The sequence below is a fragment of the Anopheles maculipalpis genome, chromosome 3RL, assembly GCF_943734695.1.
Source record: "Anopheles maculipalpis chromosome 3RL, idAnoMacuDA_375_x, whole genome shotgun sequence".
Lineage (NCBI taxonomy): Eukaryota > Metazoa > Arthropoda > Insecta > Diptera > Culicidae > Anopheles > Anopheles maculipalpis.
Window position 1 is genome coordinate 13,743,205 of NC_064872.1, and position 19,354 is coordinate 13,762,558.

General features: G+C 44.2%; 1 protein-coding gene across 1 annotated transcript; it reads right to left on the reverse strand.

The window, feature by feature from the left end:
- Positions 1 to 12,946: 12,946 nt before the first annotated feature.
- On the reverse strand, positions 12,947 to 13,903 carry LOC126565899 (trypsin-4-like). The gene is made up of 2 exons (XM_050223109.1): positions 13,772 to 13,903; positions 12,947 to 13,677 (listed from the first exon to the last, which is right to left on the reverse strand). Exons 1-2 carry the CDS (start codon positions 13,821 to 13,823, stop codon positions 12,947 to 12,949), a joined length of 783 nt encoding a protein of 260 aa, XP_050079066.1. The 5' UTR covers positions 13,824 to 13,903.
- Between the last annotated feature and the right edge of the window lie 5,451 nt (positions 13,904 to 19,354).

The following is a 19,354-nucleotide window of genomic DNA, read 5'->3' on the forward strand; positions in this document are numbered from 1 at the left end:
TGTCCCAACTCTTCTTCCCGTACTGTTCCCCAGCAGCAGCAGCAGCAGCAGCAGCAGCAGATTGCATTTCGCGCGCAAGATGCATGCACTTCACACGGGGATGTTCCCGATTCCGTGCCGTGTTAGTTCGCTTCACTGCGGTTCCATCCAGGGCAGGTGCCGAAGTGGATCCATTTTATTGCGGAGAGATTGGTGCTCTTAAGAGCCAGCTAAAGCTAAGCTAAAGAGCGCCGTACACACACAGGCAAATAACCGATGGGCGAAAGCAATATTTATGATTCTTTGATCGAAAAGCGGGACCAGACGGTCAGAGTGGCAGAACATAACCAGAACACCGAGGACAGCGAAACTAAAGGTACACAAAGGAAAGGTTTTGCAAACAGCTGCTTCTCGAGGGTCGAAAAAGACGGCATCACTTTTGGATGCCGTCTGGACGATCAGCTTGTATTGTTAATCAAACATTCGTTTTGTGTTGTTTTATTTTGCTCACAGCACACAGCAAGGAATGGAAAATTGATTAAAGGTTCAGAAGCAGTTCAAAAGCGTGCAAAGCACGCTTGCGAAAAAATAATATGCAACAGCAAAAACAAACAACGAACTTTAACGCTTGTCAGGAATGAGGTTTTGTTTTATGCAAGCTGTTTGGCAAGGTTTAGCAACAATTTCAAGTAAGTCAACGAATAAGTTTATTGTTAGTTTAAAGATGGTGGATTCTAAGAGCTTAATTACTGGTTTCCAATATGTTGTCAAAATTACCATAGATAGATGAAACTGGACAGAAATATCTTAGTTTTGTCATTGCTGAAGTAACGTTGCTGTTGAAATGTTTATATCCAGCATTAAGATAAAAAAGAAATCCAAAGATTCTAAGAGATTCTAAGTCCCTATCAACTAACTAGCCATATTCAGCCATGTTCGACCAGTCTAGTGTGTTCATCATCTAGACTTCATTCTTGTATCATGTCCAGAAATGTCTCGATCACTACTATTTCTTGACCACTAAAGGCGGTCCCGAGGTACAGACGACAGTGACGTTTTTCTTCACAAGGCAGGACCGAAGTTCAGATCCCATCCGGTTAGTTCCCCCGTAGTGAAGACTGGCTATCGAACCACGTGGTGTCAGCAAGTCTGGTAAGTTATTCGTTTGACTGGCGTGACCTCCGATGTTGGTAAGTCAAGAAGAGGAAGAAGAGTATACATAAATAGACGTGTTATGAACAAGTCTAGTTCAGCTCGTCGATGACCGGTGTGATCTAGCAAATCGCTTAGTCATCAAGAAGAATATAGATAAATTTGGTAAGTAAGGCTGTGTTATGCTGCAGTTTTAGAACGAATCCGACAGACGAGAAGGTAACGTCGAAGATCTATCAGGCAAGACGGGATATCGATTGCCATCTAGAATAACGTGTGACAACAGTCTTTCCAAAATCCTTGAATCTGTTATTCACATTTCCATCCTTCCTGTCATTGTTGGCCATCCATCCCCTCGCCAACAAGTGATCCCGAGCCAACGTTGTGAGCTCCGATTTTAGTGCTGCCTTCGACAGTGTACCCCTCGACCTGCTGCTTTCGAAGACTCGGGATCAGAGGTTGGTTACTGTTTTGGTTCTCGTCCTACCTTTGTAACAGTGTGTATAGAGTCAACGTGTCCTCGTGCTTGATGACTCTTTCGTAGCCTGATCTGGAGTTCCTCCAGGTAGTGTTCTTAGTCCTCTTCTATTTACCTTATTTGTTAACGGCTGTACCTCTATCCGAGGGATTCCTGCTCTACGCGGATGATTTTAAAATTTTCCTTCCTGTGTCTTCGTCCGCTGACTTTTGTATCCTCCAAACCTTCCAAGATTACTTCTCTGTGTGGTGTTGTAAAAACGGATTTCGTTTACCAGATCCCCTATGATCTCATTCAGTTACATCCTCTGTGATACAGTTATACGTCGGGTATCTTCTGTAAAGGATCGAGGTGTGTGGCTTGACGAGACACTCTCTTTCAACACCCACGCTGATTATGTTATCAGTAAAGCTAACAAATCACTGGGCCTGATTGTTAGGCTATCGTCTGAAATCCAAATTCAACGCAAATTTACGCGTGTTGCTGTTCGGCGCTTCCTTACCGGTTATCATCTGGCTCTCTGGGACTGTATCGTACCTTTATAGTCCCTGTACTCACATACGCCTCTGAGACATGGATCCTGTCCAAAACAGACGAAGCCCTCTTAGCCGAGAGTTCGAGAGGAAGATGCTCAGAAGGCCCCGTATGTGTGGAAGGACAATGGAGGAGCTACAACGACGAGCTGTACGAACTGTATGACGACCTCACCGTCGTGCAGCGAAGGGCCAGGCTCCGATGGGCTGGCTATACTATTCGCATGACACCGGACGATCCAGCTCAGAAAGTCCTTTTAGGCCGTCCACACGGACAGAGGAGCGGTTCCGTGAGCGGTTCCGGATTCTGCTGCGGAAGGCCAAGACCGCGGTTGCCAAAGCGGTTGTAGCGCCTGATAAGTAAGTAGGTAAAGTAATGTTTTCTACTAAAATATAATTTTCATCCATTTAGACACTTCTACAATAAAAAATACTAAAAAGCTAAAATTACCCAAATCGAAGGAAAAATCCCTTATCCACCACATTCGCCCTGCAAAAATGTGGCAAAATTATTTATCACCAAAGAAAGCTACTATTTGCGATGACATTTCAAAGTTCTATTTCCAACCTTGTTTCTATACCCAAACAACAGCGTAGCGAAAAACAACACCGCATGCAACTGCAATTGCAACGCACATTTGCAGCCTTCAGACAGGAAGTGCACTCTGCCAGGGTGAGCGAGGGTGAGCGAGGGTGAGCGGATGGCAAGCGGTACACAGCAAACCAAAACAAACTACCGAGACACAGCCACGGTAAACGTACACATTAGTAAACAACCCATCGCCCCGTTCCGCCATCCTGAACGTCCTTCCCTCACACACACACGCGGGAGTGCACCTTTTCCCAGTCCAAACGTACCGGATGAAAGACCAAACCCAACGAAGAAAATGTTGAGTCTCTAGAGTCTATTACTCTAGTCCCCCCTCTTTACTGCTCGTGTATCGTACACATACACCGCTTTATCAGCTTTTTTTGCGTCGCAGAAAAGTGTTTCATTTTGTGTGTGTGTGTGTGTGTGTGCTGTGTATTTCGTTTCCTCTACATCAATGCACCACAAATGAAGCAAATGGACAAACGGGCGCACCACCGGTTCCACCGCACAAACGAGGGTTGTGGATGAGGTATAAATATGCAACCAACTTCAAGGCAAGTACCGCCAACCGACGACAACGGCTGCTAAAATGGGAAGTGAAGAGTAGTGGCATGCAGCGGGTTCGGAACCCGACGCTGGGCGGGACGGAACGGACGGCTAAGTACGATGCAGCCGTCGCAAAAACAAAACAAAACCCTCCCCCTTCCCCTCCCCGTCTCGCATTTCAGGGCGCCAAAACACTCGCCCCCTGTGTGCCGCATGTTACGCGCAATGGAAAAGGGATTTCCCTTTTCCATTGCCGCGCGGAATGGAGGAAGGTGATCGCGCGCATGGAAGAAGTGCAACTACAAAACGAGAGTAAACAACGTCCGTCGTAAAAATACACCTCCAACTACTACGGACGCAAGCGCGTTGCAATCCGCACCCCTTTTGCACAATATTGCACACACAGCCAAAGGCGATTGCCTCTCTCTCTCTCTCTCTATCTCTCTGACGAACCACAACCCGCCAAAGAAGTGCATCCGGAGAGACAGACCGAACAAGAGAGACGGTGAGCATGCAAGCACACAATGCAAGACGCAAGAGACCGTAGTAATAAATGCGTAGTAACGGGTTTCAAGGAAAGAGGCGCAAAGAAATGTAAATGTGTATTACACACTACTAGGCAACGGAGCCAACGGAGCCAGCCAGCACACGCTGTCCGGGGATTTCATTCTCAAAGCGCGCGTGCGAACTCTATCCCCTCCCCCAACTACTATACCATTTACGATTGCAACGTGGACTCTCGGGTGGTATGCACTTTACCACCACCCGTCCCCCCCCCCCCTCCTCATCCTCACCCAATCGGGCTTCAACTGCAGCCATCTGGGTTACCTTGCGGAAGAGAGTGAGAGACATAATGGTTCGATTCCAACACACACAGAGACAGGCCCCGTTCCAAGACGTTCGTTTAATTGATGCCATCGCGAATGAGGTGCATATTGAGGGCAAAATTAAAAACATCCACCAGGTCCAAGTGCCCGGGTGGCCTCACCGAACCAAAACAAATGGTGAGAGTGCGTGGAGCGCCGAAGGAAACGACATGTACGATAAATAAAATGGTTTTCGATGGTAGTATAAGCGAAGTGTGTGCTTCGCAGACTCTACTGCAGTGAGGATGATCTAATGATGCACTCTAATGAGTGAGGCTTACAATCAGGTGTAAAAAAATATGTAATTTTGCTGGGATGTCCTATAGTTCCGCCGTCGCTGCGGCTCACTCTATCATGTTGGCCTGCTCTTTTGAAGAGCACGTCGTCGTGACATGGCCCGGACAACAATCTCCAGGATACTCAATCCCTGGCTACAGCTTCCCATCCATGTTGGCACTCAATCTCCGACAGGGAATTCCTGTTCCTCCACACTCCATGCTCGAACACACAGGAACGTTTGCATCCTCCACTAGGATGATCCTAGACTCGTGGCCGTATAGGTCTTCTGGATGTATAGGCCATATAGGAAGCCTTCTGGATCTCAGCAGACGGTGAAGGCTGTAGTAGACACGGTTCTCCTGCACAATGCGTCTCCGGATTTCGCTGCTGACATCTTTATCCGAAGTTACGACAGTCCCAAGATAGCAGGACTCCTCTACTACTCGGGCTCTATCGCGATCAGAGCCTCCGGCAAGCAGGTATTTCACCTTCGTCGCATTGATCATCAATCCAATGCGGCTTCTATCTCCTCGATAGTGTCAAAACCGTGTCCCCGAAGAGGCCGTTTTAGCTTGTTGAACAGTCAGAAGTCGGCTGTTGCCAAAGCTGGCGAATACGGCGGTTGCGGAACAATATGGGTGCCAGTTGTTGCGAAAAACTCCCTCAAAATGATGGCCGTATGGAAGGGTGCATTATCGTGGTGCAAATAGCTGTTGTTTTTCCAAAAAATCCGGCCTCTTTCGCCAGATGGAGGTTCCGTGTCGGTCTCGTATCGACAACCGACGTCTATTAACCACCAAATCCTTGATTTGGACGTCGTGGGCGTTGTCGGTCGAGGTGGATGGTCTCACCGGAGACTGTACATTTTTCTTCGACATACATTCTTTCCCAAAGGCTTTTTGAAACATCCGCAAAGTTTCCGCAGCGTTTATTTCATTGCGCAAACAAAATTTGATACATGCACGCTGCTCCACAAACTTGGACATGGTCAATATGGACAAAAACACTTGGCGCAGCTCCGAAAACAATTTGTCAGTACTAACCGGGTTGATGTTGTGACTTGAAACGTGACAGAAATGTCAAAAACATACATATTGACAAGCAATGTCAACTTACTTTTCGGACACAGTAGTAATTGCACGAGATCGTCATGTGGCATACCGTGGGATAGAGTCATCTTTGGACATTTCTTCCACCAGCATAAACACAATTTTGCAGAAACATCTGGCCATAAAAAGAAGTTTGTTATCGTTGGATCCCGCACAAGTTGATTGGTGCAAGAAAATGTTGAACAATTACGATCATGGTGCTTCAAAAGATGTTTAAAAGATCGTCACAGGTGACGAATCATGTATCTATGCGTATGAGGCCCGAAACAAAACAATCTTCGGTGGGTCTTCAACCTACAGCCAAATCCAACTGGTTAAAACGTCGAATTGATGGGTCATCTGCCCTATAGTCCTGACTTGGCACACAATGACTTCTTTTCAATCGCGTACATCAAGAAAAACTGCGTGATCAACGATTTTTGTCCCCAGAAGATGCTGCTGAAGCGTTCAAAAACCATGTTTTGGAGGTATCTCAAACGGAGTGGAAAAAGTGCTTCGACAATTGGTTTGAGCGCATTCAAAACTTCATAAAAATATAAAAAAAATTAGTAATATCATTGCAAGATGACATTATTAATTAAAACCAGGCCGTTAAAATTCAATACAAATGCTGAAAATCCTAAATAAGAATAAATACTTGTACTTGTCACACTATCCCTGCACGGTTTCCCATAAAAACAAATATAAAAGCAATTATACAGGTGCGCCGAAGCGCCATTAATCAAACTATTAATTTATGCGCCACAACTTAGCCCTAATGAAACACAAACACTCTCACACACAAAAGGGTTCGATTGAGTTCGATCGGGTTTCACAATTCAACGTTCACCCAATACACCTTACATCCTGTTACAACCGATCGATCTCTAGGGAGTAAAGAAAGGCATGGAGAGCAAAGTAAAAAGGTAAACAACAACGAAAACACAATAATTCCAACTGTACTCGTTGTAACTGTCCCTTACGGTAACGTTTCCCCGCTCTCCTCCACTAACACCGAGCGCGGCAGGTGCTCGATACTGGCCACCAACCCAAGCGTTGTCGTTGATAAGCGACAGTAAAAACGTGTTTTAAATTCAAAACGGAAAAGGGGCAGCTTCTTGTGTGCTTCCCTTGCACCTTCTCCCTTTCTCTCTTTCTCTCTCTCTCTCTCCCCTCCGTAGACACAACATCCCACGAAAAAGAGGGAAAACAATCGAAACATCGAATGCACTCAAGAACGAACGATGCAAAACGTGCTAAATATTACACCATCTTGCTGCGATAAACAAAATTAAAATCAAGAAACGAAGCTACACAGGTGTGACGATGGATGGGAGGAGAACCTTTGAGGGGAAAGAAAAAGTCCACTAAACGATTGTTTACAATGAGGTTGCACATTTGTCAGCCGGTTTTTGAACGCCGTCCCCCGCTAGCAACGACAACGAATGCCGCAGACAATGAAAAGAAGGTCGAACGCAAACTTATCGAATGGCAACAAGACCACCACCCAGCGCGTCACCCTTCTCTCCTCCCTCCCTTTGAATAATGCACACAGCACGATACGGTAACGGTGTTGCGAGTGTGCGCGAGTGCATACAGAACCGCATTCCGCGCGTTATAGAATGTAGAAAAATGCACAGCCACAGCAATATGACTCTATTTTCAATAAGCTCTGTAAGCAATATGTTTGTGGGTAAGGCAATTATTGGTGTGTTGGCTCGTTACAGGACGTGTGTACGTGTGTTGCATTTTATAGAATTAAATTTTAAGAAATTAATTCTTGTAGAGCGATCAAGCGATTGAAACTGCCCGGGTTGAAACTAATCCTAATCGGCACGGTACGGCATTAAAGAGCCGTGTGTATCCATCTTTACAGGCATTATCTGGGCCTTAGTAATCAAATCAGTTGATACATCGGTTTGGTTACAGAAAAGATTGAATAAGATTCTCCCCGGTATAGAGGTTTGTCGGTCGACTTTTGTTGAGCATCTCTTCGTTATCGTCCAAACAGATATTCTTCTTCTTGGCTTAACGACTTTCAAGGCCACGCCGGCCATCTTAATAATGGTTTACTAGGCTTGCGCCCCCACTACGGGGGGACTGATCCGGATGGGATTTGAACCCCCGCGGCCCTGTCGTATGAAGACCGGTGCCGCTGTCGCCTACACCACCGGGCCGCCCGATGATCAGGGAATATATTATCTATTAAAACGTTCGAGACTTTATCTAGGAATGAAAAAAATATTTCAATTTCTACATTCTTGACTCAACCATGCCTTTTCTGGGGTCTATGATGCCTACACCCAAAAAAACTTCAGACTAAACAGCTTTCTTCTTTGGCTCAACGATCTCCGAAGGTCATGCCATGCAAGCCATCGAAATGTTCACCATACTTGCAGATACCATGTAGTTATATAGTCATTCCTCAAATACGTGGGAACCTAAACGTGTCCTGCGAAAGACCTGCGCCGCTCTTACCTTCAACAACTGAAGACTAAAATTATTGTTTGAGCCATTCCTCACAAGTGTAAAAATAATTCCATTCGCATTCTCGTGGCAAAGCGCTAATACTGGGTTCTAACGAGGCTTCAGATAGAAGAAAATATAGAGTTTTCACTAAATTTTGGAAAACAATATTTTGTTCTTCGGTAAAAATTTCAGGCATGTCTTAAAATGTTTATGAATAGTTAAATATTATTTAAAAAAAATTGTACTCTTAATTTGTTAATTAAAAATTTAAAGAGCATCGTGCACATGAGCTGCATTGCTTGACCTTGCTTAAAGTGGCAAAATATTACAAAAATCTAATCCATTTATCGCAGAATAGTTTCAACTGTCAAAAACAAACATAAAACCACCGACTGGTCTATTGGTGAATTGGTAAAATTGGTCTGTTATTTAATGCTTTTATTTCTTTAAATACTTAACTTGTTCTAATCTGAGTATGAAGCTGAATTAAATCTTTGACATTTTTTAATTTTTTATGTTAAATGTCTCTCGAAAAGCAAAAGGCAAAGTATCTATTTTGAGGTTGGTCAGGGAAATATTTAATATTTTTTTTAGACAATTTATTATTATAATATCTTATTGAATTTTCAAGCCTTAGTTAGGGAAATGTAAATAAAGCTGATATTACCATTTCACTTCAAACATCAACAAATTTTTTGTTACTTTAGATGAAAATTAAAATGATAATTTGGGTCCTATTTGCTTTACTGATTTTTAACACATCAACAATTGGTCTCAAACTGCCGATAAGAAAGTAAACTATAGAACAAAAACTTTGTTTTTAGCCAACCGTGAAGCGTAAATTGCAATTTTCCATACCGATTACACTTACGTTTTTCGAACGTCGAGTGTGTTTTGCTGCTCGATGATTTTTTGATAAACCTTTTACAGTAATTATACACAGTTAAAATTGTTTACCTTCGATACAACATTTTATCAGGGCGCCTGCCTTTTCTGACGCAACCATACCCCTCTGTTTTTTGCACCCACCTCGCACCCACCTCTCCGGTGGTGTCCCTCCGTTCGGTTTGGATAAAGGAAAAAGGGGGACCGTTAAAAGCGTGTCAAGTTTTTGTTTTGCACACTTTGCCTGACCCGCATCCTTCCCTAGTTACACACCCCCCCCCCCCCCCCCCCCACTCAACACCAAAAGCCCATCCGCGGCGTGGCACACTCTCCCAGCCTGATATGTGTCTCGCTTTTGCCCAGTTGTTTCGTAACAAAAACACAACATACCGTCCACTGCCCACTCTCATCCACCCAGACCGCGCGATGAATCAAAACAAAACATTGCGCGCCTCGCACCCTCCCCATACACATACACACATACAGCTACGCGAACGCACGCTCATTCAAACACTTACGCACCCACATACACACACATAGACGCGCTCGATCACGCAGCAGCAGCATTTCATTCATACGAGCGCCTGCGCAGCAGCCACCATTTCTGTTGTATGTATCTCATGCTCGCACATTCCGACGTAATAAAAAGAAAAACACTACCCAGACACACACACACATACACAAATGGGCGCGCTCTCGCGTTCGCTTAGGCGTGTGAAAATAAAAAGCGTAAAATCGAAAACAAAAATGTATGCTTTTTAATGCTAAGCAGGTGGAAATAAAGTCCCTTTTTACAGAGGGACCTTTTTTCTCACGTTTTCCGTCTCAATTTTGACGCACACAAAACCACACACACACACACGCACTCCTCCACGCACACGTGTACGCACGCATCGCACGACAATTCAGGGCATGAATTTCACAATTTTTCGAGCCGAGATAATCAAGCGAGCGAGAGAAAGAGAGAGAGAGAGAGAGAGAGAGAGAGAGAGAGAGGGAGCGGGTCCACGCGTTTTTGTGATAAACATGAACAAAATAGGAACATTGTGCAACCCGCCTGGAGGCGGGGGGGGGGGGGGGGGGTCCATACGAACGCAAACGCACAGGAAACAGCAGGGAACGGCGATTATGTAGCCGCCGGGAAAGGAGCAATCGGTGGCTACAAGCAGCCATAGCAACGCTGCGACACTTATTGCCATGGAAAGTGGTTGGCTGTGTTGGATGAAAAGCGAAGGGCGAATCTCCAGCCCCCCCCCCCCCCCCTTTCCCTTCTCTGGGTTGGAAAGTGGTTGGAAGGGTGGTACGGAAGATGCTGCACCTGCTTCAATGATGATACTGCTCCGAAAGACGATGCAAAACATGGATGAAAAGAGAGAGCGAGACAGCGATACTTAGAGGACGTGTGAGAAGGCTGGTCCCTCTCAGTTACATCTCGCTCAAACAAACAGAAAAAGTGCGTATCATCTTTGGGAAACGGACTGAAACACCAACACAACTTAAGATTGGTGGCAGGAAAAACAACAACAAACCACCACCCCAACGTGGCCCGTCGGGATGGGAAGAGGTGGCGGGTCTGGAAGCAGAGATGGTGGATTGATTGCTTTCGAGTTTTCTAGTTCCAGTTTCGGTTAACAAAAATGCATCAAAGTAGGCAACACACGCACACACAACGCGCACACAGCACAGAAGGCTAGTAGAACAAAAATGGCGGGGTAATTCTGTGATCGGAGAAGCCATTCCAAATACGCACTGTTGTTTTCTTTTTTGTTTTTCTCGCACACACACACATATACACATTTTTAATGAAAGGCTTCAAAAATTCGCATCTAAATAGCGCTTTTTCTCTAATGGCTTGTTTACCGTAGCTGTAGGTTTTTTGGTAGGCTCTCTCACCTATACGCACGCACGCACACGCATTAAAACACGGATGAAACGTGTGTAATGATGAGTGTTGAAGAAAAAAAGGGCTTACGGTGCATTTTTGTCTATTATTTAATGTGTTTTTGCCTCGTACCCGCGTTTTCTAACCTTTCGCACACACACACACGCAGGTACATGGACGCTCAAACACGCATCCTTGGTAGCATTATTGCTTTTCCTGGAAATTTCACTCCTTTTGTGTTGTCAAATTCCAAGCAGTATCGAACGACGGCAACATCATCAATGACTGCCTGGACGCGCCCCAACACAAGCGTACCGTTATGCGCTGCTGCCAACTGTTTACGATTTTGTTATCTTGCGGGAAAAGCGGACTTTTCCCCCAGTGTTGATTGATTGCACTGCCACTGAGACCGAAACGGGGGTTCCCATTGCATCGCGGAACGGACATTTGCTTGTTTACCAGGGGCATTTGCTGCTGCACGTTTTCAAAACAAACGGCACCACGACAGTATAAACGCACGCGCTGTTGCCCTGTTTTATGTGTGCTTGTGTGTGTATGTGTATGTGTCCGCATTTTTTTTAATCATGGCCAAAAAGTGCGGAGGAATGGGGTCAGTTTAGCTGCCTCTACCAACATCATCCTCCGCTCACCACAGCAAACTCACTCACTCACATATCCTTTTCTCACTCGCGCTGGCTCTCGCACTCTCGCTCTCACTCTGCTCACACACAGCACGAACGACACCTACTGCGCGCTTGTCAAAAGCGAATCAACACACAACACACAATAATAATCTGGCCAAACCAATCTGGCGGGCAAGTGATGAGACACGGCGAAACAAACAAAACAACACCCCAAAAACAAGACAGAATGTGTGATGCAAAAAAAACCCGTACACGCAAAAACCTTGTGGCAAAAATCGCACAACGCACACACACAGAACGAGCACCATGAAAAAGCATCAAAAAAGACCTTACACCACCAACAACAACAAAAAACGCAGCCACACAACACAACACAGCCAGCAACCGATTGCGAGGGAAATGCTGATTTTCCATGGAAACTGATGCCCACCCACTGGCATTCGGGCTCAATGCACGGTGGATCAGTTGCCCACTACTTACGCACCATATTTTGCACCAGTTTTTCACCGTTTTCACACACTTTTTTGACACGAAATGCGGGAGCGACACTTTTCACGCGCAGTACCAACCGCGTCCATCTTGGTTTTTTGAGGTAATCACAAAATATTCCGTCTCACCGTCTCTTGGCATTATCCGTGCGAGTCGCACACACGCACACACAGGCAGTGGCTCACTCAATAGTGGCTGCTGGTGTCGCGAAGCACACACGGTGCGCGCTTACGCTAGCTAGCACCAACACAATGTCAGCGAGAATCATAACAAATCACACACACTACCGTGCTCGCTTGATTCGTCGTCTGCATCGTATTTTTGAAGAGGCAACAACAGCAACAACAACAAATGCTCGCTGCTCAAATCGCATCACAGCAGCACAGTGGTTCCGGTGCACAACCGCCGATCGTATTTGGTGGTGATGACTTCTTGTAAAGATGACTAACCCAAAGGGATTTCGTCTTAATTTGTAAGTGAACTCCAGTAACTTAGGTTTTTTTTTCAAAAGTTGCACGAACTATTCGCGGCAAGCGATGAAATATTCCACCAGATTCGGGGCAATGGCTAATTTGGTTTCACGTTTTGGTAGTAGCCTACTACGACGTCTACGATTTTCGATTTGTAACCAAAAATGGTTTAGAAAGAAATATTTTTGTTATTTTATTAGAAATGGTTCGAAATTAATTTTGACTTAAAGCTGAAGCCTGTTTACGCCTAAATGTAGACAATACACCAAACACCAACGCATCGTAATTATTTTACAGCGCTGCTGTGTGAATATCTTCCATTTGGTTAGGGACTTTTGTCTTTGTCTATTAAAATAACAGCAAACAGCAAACAGCAATAAAACAGACTTCTTTCTATTTTTCTTGTTTTAACGATCTTCCAGGTCATGCCGACCATATCGAGACCATGCCATCATGTCACGGGATCATGCCAAATAACATTGAACCTGTTTAAACTTTGCAAACAATAAATATATTTAATTTACTTTTACTCGCTCTATCATTAACTGATCAACTCCACAAAAGTCAGGAAAACTTCCTCAATGTTCACATCGCTTAAACATTGCTTACTTCACGAATCCAATCGCGCACGGCCGCAACACGCACATTAACACCCGGGAACCCTGCTTCAGCGCATCCGATCGCGAAGGAAACCACTCCCACCAACTGATCACCCACCACCAGCGGGCCACCAGAATCACCCTGGCACGAATCTCGTCCACCACCAATAAAGCCCGCACACAGCATCAGATCCGAGATGGTATGGGTCCGACGGTAAGCTTTCTGGCAGTTGTCCCGATGAACGATCGGCACAAAGGTGGCCCGCAGGATCAAGTTCGAATGGTAAACGTTCAGTGTCTTGCCCCAACCAGTTAACATTGCCTTCGAACCTTCGATCGGATCCTCTTCGTCCTGTTCCGGCATCCGGATGGAAGCGATTGTTTGACCGTTCAGTGGCAGCGGATCCTCCAGCTCCATCAAAGCACAGTCGCCATTTTTGGTGGCCGTATCCCAAGCCGGATGTAGCACAATACGTCTAACATTGCGAATAATGCCGCCGTGTTCTTTGTAGGTTGATCCGGCTCGGATGGATACCATCGACTCCGGCACATCTTCAACGCAGTGAGCAGCCGTCAAGATCCAGTTGGGCGAGATGATCGATCCACCGCAGATGGGGCGTCCGTCCTCTCGCAGGGAGATCTGGAAGGGTGCATCCTCAATGTTGATCGGGAAGCCGCCAACAATCTGAGCACGAGCACGTGGCGCTACAAAGCGGGCTGATGTGACTGTGAATATGTAAAACAAATATTTACTTAAATAAGCGCTTTAGAAATTATGCTCACAGCTTAATCTTCTGCTTAGCTATTAAATATTGCTAACCCGCAGCCACAACAAGCAGCAAACCAAACGTCAGCACAAAACGATTCGCCATTACTCTGCTGCCTTTCGCCTGGTTTATTGTTTTATGGTCAATTAAGAAACTTCCTTTGATTGGAAACTGATCCCGAAGACTGATACCTACCAAAGGAGAAGTTTCTGATTTTATACCCCTTCAGGTGGACGATTTACTTCTTGAACCGGCTTCGCTCTTATCATGCTAGACAGGTGGCGCATGCTTTGCAAACACTCGAGACCGGACTTACCAAGTCAAACAGCTTTAAACCACCGGGTTCGATGAGACAGATTTGATCGGTTTTGATGATCGGAAATAGCCGCGAGAACTCGTCCAGTTGATTGCGTGACCGAAACGTGCGTAAAGTACACACGTGGACGAAATGGAAGATAAGTGTGGTTCGAGTACGGGAAGCTTATTACTAAAGTGTGTCCAAGTATAAGGTAGCTTCACACAGATTTAATCAATTCCGTGCGTCTTATGATCAATGTTATCTTTTGACTAGGTCTTGCTTAACAGTTTACTATTTCTATTTCCTTTTTTTTTTTGCCAAGTGGCAAGCATCGGTAAGTTGTCCGGCAAACAATTGTTTCAAGTTGTTTGGGTAGCAATGCCGTAAACAATCGCAAGCGCAATCGCTTTTGTTCTGTTAAAGAAGTATGATTGCATAGTGTTTTGTAGTAATTTTCTTCCTTTTAAATGCAACAATGTGATGTGAAAAGAGTAAGATTAGATTTGTAGGTGTCACAACTTAACTGGAAAGCAGTGAATATACTCATCAGACGAATTTATGTTTCGAATAACCGGTAAAGACACTATTCGTTATTCGTTTCGTTGCTATTCGTTATTCGTTACTATTCGTTTTCAGAACATTTTGCATGGCCTGGGTGCGAATGAACTTCTTTTGTTATAGGTTTAGATTTAGAAAATTGTACACATAAGTCTGCCCATCGGAGAAACACTAAAAGCTTATGATACCAAAATTACCTTAAAATAATGCGAGGAAACTGACCCCACAACGATTTGTTGCGATTTTTTGAAATCTAGACCTTCATCACCAGAGAGATATAAGGGCAGTTAGGTGCCTAATCAGAGTAACTCATGACAGTGTGGACCAATAATTGATTTTTGTGTCTCGCTGTAACCATACTTAAGTTTATCTTCATCCCTGCTCTGCGAATTCCATTTTGGAAGTTTAAACTGGATCTTCTTTCTTCCTCTTTACAACTACAACTTTACACTACAACCAGGAGAAGAGGTCTTTTGAGTACTATTACCGATTTCCTTGATTGTTTATTTCCCCGTAGCTCCATCTTCGATTCGGATGGTATATGATCCCTATCTCCTCGCTAAGAATTAAAGAAAAAAGACCCAGAGCCCTTTCGAAGACAAATCTCCACAAAAATAAGTGCGATGTCTAAAACAAATCCTATCAGCATTTAGTAAATTGATAAGAACTGCTCAAATTAACGTTTGAACGCCATATAATTGCGAACCTGCCGACACCCGTGTTACAATTATAATTACTCCTCATACATGACTTCACTCTTCGTAGCATACGTTGTTGGCGGGAAAAATCCGTAACGGATATTACAAGACACCCACTCATGTGGGGCCCCGTTAACCGTTTTGCATCGATTGTTTTTCAGCCCTCCCATCTCCTGCACGCCATAAAATCATCAAACAACCCCAAACCTTTTTGTATATTGTACGTATATCCTTTCGCATGCTCTACACCATCAGCGTCAAGCCCTCCAAACAGCGCCCTAAGAAATTGCGCCTTATTTTTCGCATCGTGCGTACGCGCCACTTTCCCGCAAGTGTGTGTGCGTAGTGACGAGGAAAAATCGGAATCGGTGTGTGTTTGTGTGTTAGAAAACCCGGGAAAACGGCAGCCGCGTATGCTGCTGCGGCAGATCAACTTTTGGAAGGATACTAATGTCGTCTGAGGTGAGCTTTTGCCACCTCTTTTCCACAAGAAATGTTTTGCAATTGCTTCGTATTAAAATTCTATCAAAATCAATGAACGACCACCCTAAACTAGCGCAGATAATAGCGTGGAGAGAGATAATGATTATGCCCGTGTAGCAGGATGAGACATCCGGAGGGATACGTGCGAGTGCCGGTATTTTCGCATCGCCAACGCCCATTAGAAGCGGCACGAAGCGGGTTAAACCTTAGGCAAATTAAGCATTTTAGGCTGCGGTAGGACGACGCTTGTGACGTAAGCATGGGTGGAGTTAAGCTAAGTAAACATATTCGCCTCTAAAACCAACTGTACCGTTACTAATGTACACTGGGGTAAGGATGCGGTCGGGCTCTGAATGACATCGACATATGCCATCGGTAACGGGGTCGGTCACTGTGTTCACTGCGGTGGCCAATTATCGGGCCAGCATGTATCGATTAGTACGCTAGTCTATTTATAAACAAATTGTCCTAGATACCGGACTAGCGGAACCGCGTCATATCCGCCCGTTTTTCGCTACCAGGCGCCAAGGCCGGCAGGGCATTTCGGACGGGCATTGCATTACCACCGTTCGGACGGTGGTAGGAACGGTGCAGCAGGCCACAGAGTAGACTGACCCTGCCCTGTCCTAAATCCCTTCAAAGAACTCCTACACACACACACACACACACACACACGCTCACTTGCCATACTCTAGAGTTCCTGACAGACTTGGAAATGGAGCACCATTTTTGGAGACGTAATAAAAGAGTGAGCTAGCAGGATACCAAATCCCTTGCGGGACGACATCAGCGTGGAGTGCGCCGAGAGAATGGGGCACAGGCGGATAATGGAGCCCAAACGAGCCCGGCGAGGAAATGAACGTAGTAAACTCCGAGCCACACAACACATACGCCGGCGCGCCATTTCCAAGAGTCTCTCTTCTGATGTGTATCGATTGCCGCCGTGTTTGCATGGTGCTGAAAATGGTACGAACTTGCAGGACGGGGCAGGCCCGGTACCGTACCCGGTGCGCGCACATCCTACGGGCGTATGCATTCGGGTAGGTTATGATGCCAAGAGAAACAGAGAGAGAGAGAGAGAGAGAGAGAGAGAGAGAGAGAGAGAGAAAGAAAAAAAAGAGGCCACCGTAACCACCAAGACACAATCTCGTGACCCCCTGGTCTGTGTACCGGCAGTGTGTGTTCCGTAAATGTTATTGCGTCGTTTCGGTGTAAGGATGTCGTTCCGGGAAAAAAGATGGTGCTTAGTGTTTTATCCCTGCCAGCCAGCCATACACCGGGTGTGGAACGCTGGAAATGAAAATGAAAAAGGGTTAAAAGTATTGGAATGAACATGGGCATCGATGCTCTCTTGTACGTCATCGATCTTTCGAAGGTGTGATGATATTTTTAAATTACTCCGATTAGTCCGCTATGCCATATGTTTGAAACGTCATGGGAGGGAGAAACACAAGTTGCCTAGCGCACGAGAGTAATTTATGCATTTTGCGTATGGTCGGGAACATGAATTTTCGGAGAGCATCTAGATGTGTTAAATTTAACAATATAAACAGTGGATAGCTCTATATTATACGACGAGTAATTGATAAGTCAATGATATATTGTAATTGTAAAGATCTCAAGTTTTGAGAGAATTAAATTTTAAAATCTTCTAATGGATTACGAAACTTATCGATAACACGTAGTTGAACAGTCAGTTTTCACTACGTAGGGAACGATCCAGATACAAGGACTAATCATCCAGTTATTCCCGCGATCAAGTACGATAACCACATTGTGACCATGAGCGGGGGAGACTGAAGCTGAAGACGAACTCTAAGACGCGATCTGTAAAACGATCTTGGATGCTGAAAGAGATAGAGATAATCTTCATCAAAGATAGGATAGGACATCGTTAAGTGATGAAGTAATCCACACTACTTTTACACTGATGAGGTAAAGATTCTTGGTAGACTGAAGATAAACTCTTAATAGAATAGACGATGAGTCCTCCGATTCTTTGCGCCTTCGGTTAGGTCTGAACATGTGGGTGTTACGGCACCTTCAACTTTGGGATTTGGGGGGATGGTAATCGCAAAGATATTGTTATAAAAACTTTAATCTTAATTTCTGCGCACTAAGAAACTAGACTAAAAAAAACTCTGGTGTCACTGTTCCGTCTTTCGAATGTTTGATTGTGTGGTACAGTTAATATAGTTAATATTTCTGGATATTATTTTACTTAAGTTTTATTGGCACACTTCAAGCGGAGTATTGAAGCGGATAATTTGAAATATTTGATAACTTATCAGTCTTTGGAAATGGTACAAAGCTTCGACCCAAAGAATGTAACCATGTACATTCTATTTTATTACGAGTTATGTTCGGCACTTGCTATCACACGAGTATTGCTTGCTCCAGTTTCTTGCCTATTGCCGATTAGTAAGCATTTCGTGTCTTAAAGATATATTTCGTTTGTAAAATTTCTAGATAGTCTAATTTGTTATATGTAAATCGGCTACGTGTAAAATTCGGATAGGAATAAAAACGACATTTTAAACTCTACATTTCTTTTATCAATACTAATAATTAAACTCTTGATTGCAAAAAGCTTGGCGTTGCACAAAATATGGTAAAGTATTCAAAATTTGATCCGCAGATTTTGAGGTACACTAGTCGTGAATATGAGGCTTTTAAACGATTTGTGGGTCGGATCTATATACCTTCGGCAATGTAAAAAATAAAAAAACAAACCATATAAAATAGTACTATTCTTAAAGATCGAAAACCAAACACAATAATCTTTTCAAAATACGGAGGGGAAAGTCGAACCATCTTACATGTGCAGCAGTTAATCTGCTGCTGGTTTTGTTTTGAACAGAATCAAAGTGATAATCCTTTTTTAAAACGAAATGGCAGTTTACAGACGAAAATTACCATATTGAGAATTTGGTTTTTATATGAATGTCTTAATAATTGGAATCATTACTGTGATAAGCATTTCGGCAGCAATAAATCGGGAGTTCTTGTACTATGTACAAACAAACGACAGCAAAAGCGGCAGTTTGATCGCTACCACTGGAACTTTCAAATAATTAATAATTGAGACAAATTAGTTTTGTTTTAGCGAAGGGAGTTCTTTGTTATCAAATATTTTCATTCGGGCCATAGTTTGGTAGAAAATCACACACACACAAGCACTTTTGTTTTTGAAAGTATTAGTAGTGCCAAGACCGAATTCCAGCAAAACGTTTTCATAACACCGCCATCTACAGCAATTAAACCGCTTTATGGCTTGGAAATGTAAATATATTCTGTACCTTTTTTTCAACCCGTTCAGTTGGTCATCCCGCTATATCTTGTTAATCAATCGAGATCGTAGTTAGTCGCAATAGTAAAATAAAACTGGATACGAGTCGAAAAACAAGTCGACAGCCGTAACGATCATATTAAGTCTAGATGGATGATTATATAAATGTTATTAAAGAAGAAAAGAAATGTAAAGCAAAAAAAAAAGTTTTGATTACAACCAACAAGCGTGCGTTTGTTTTCTCCCTCGTCGCAAACCTCCATCTACCACGAAATCCACAGCAGGGCATCTTCCTCCAGATGGACGGCGC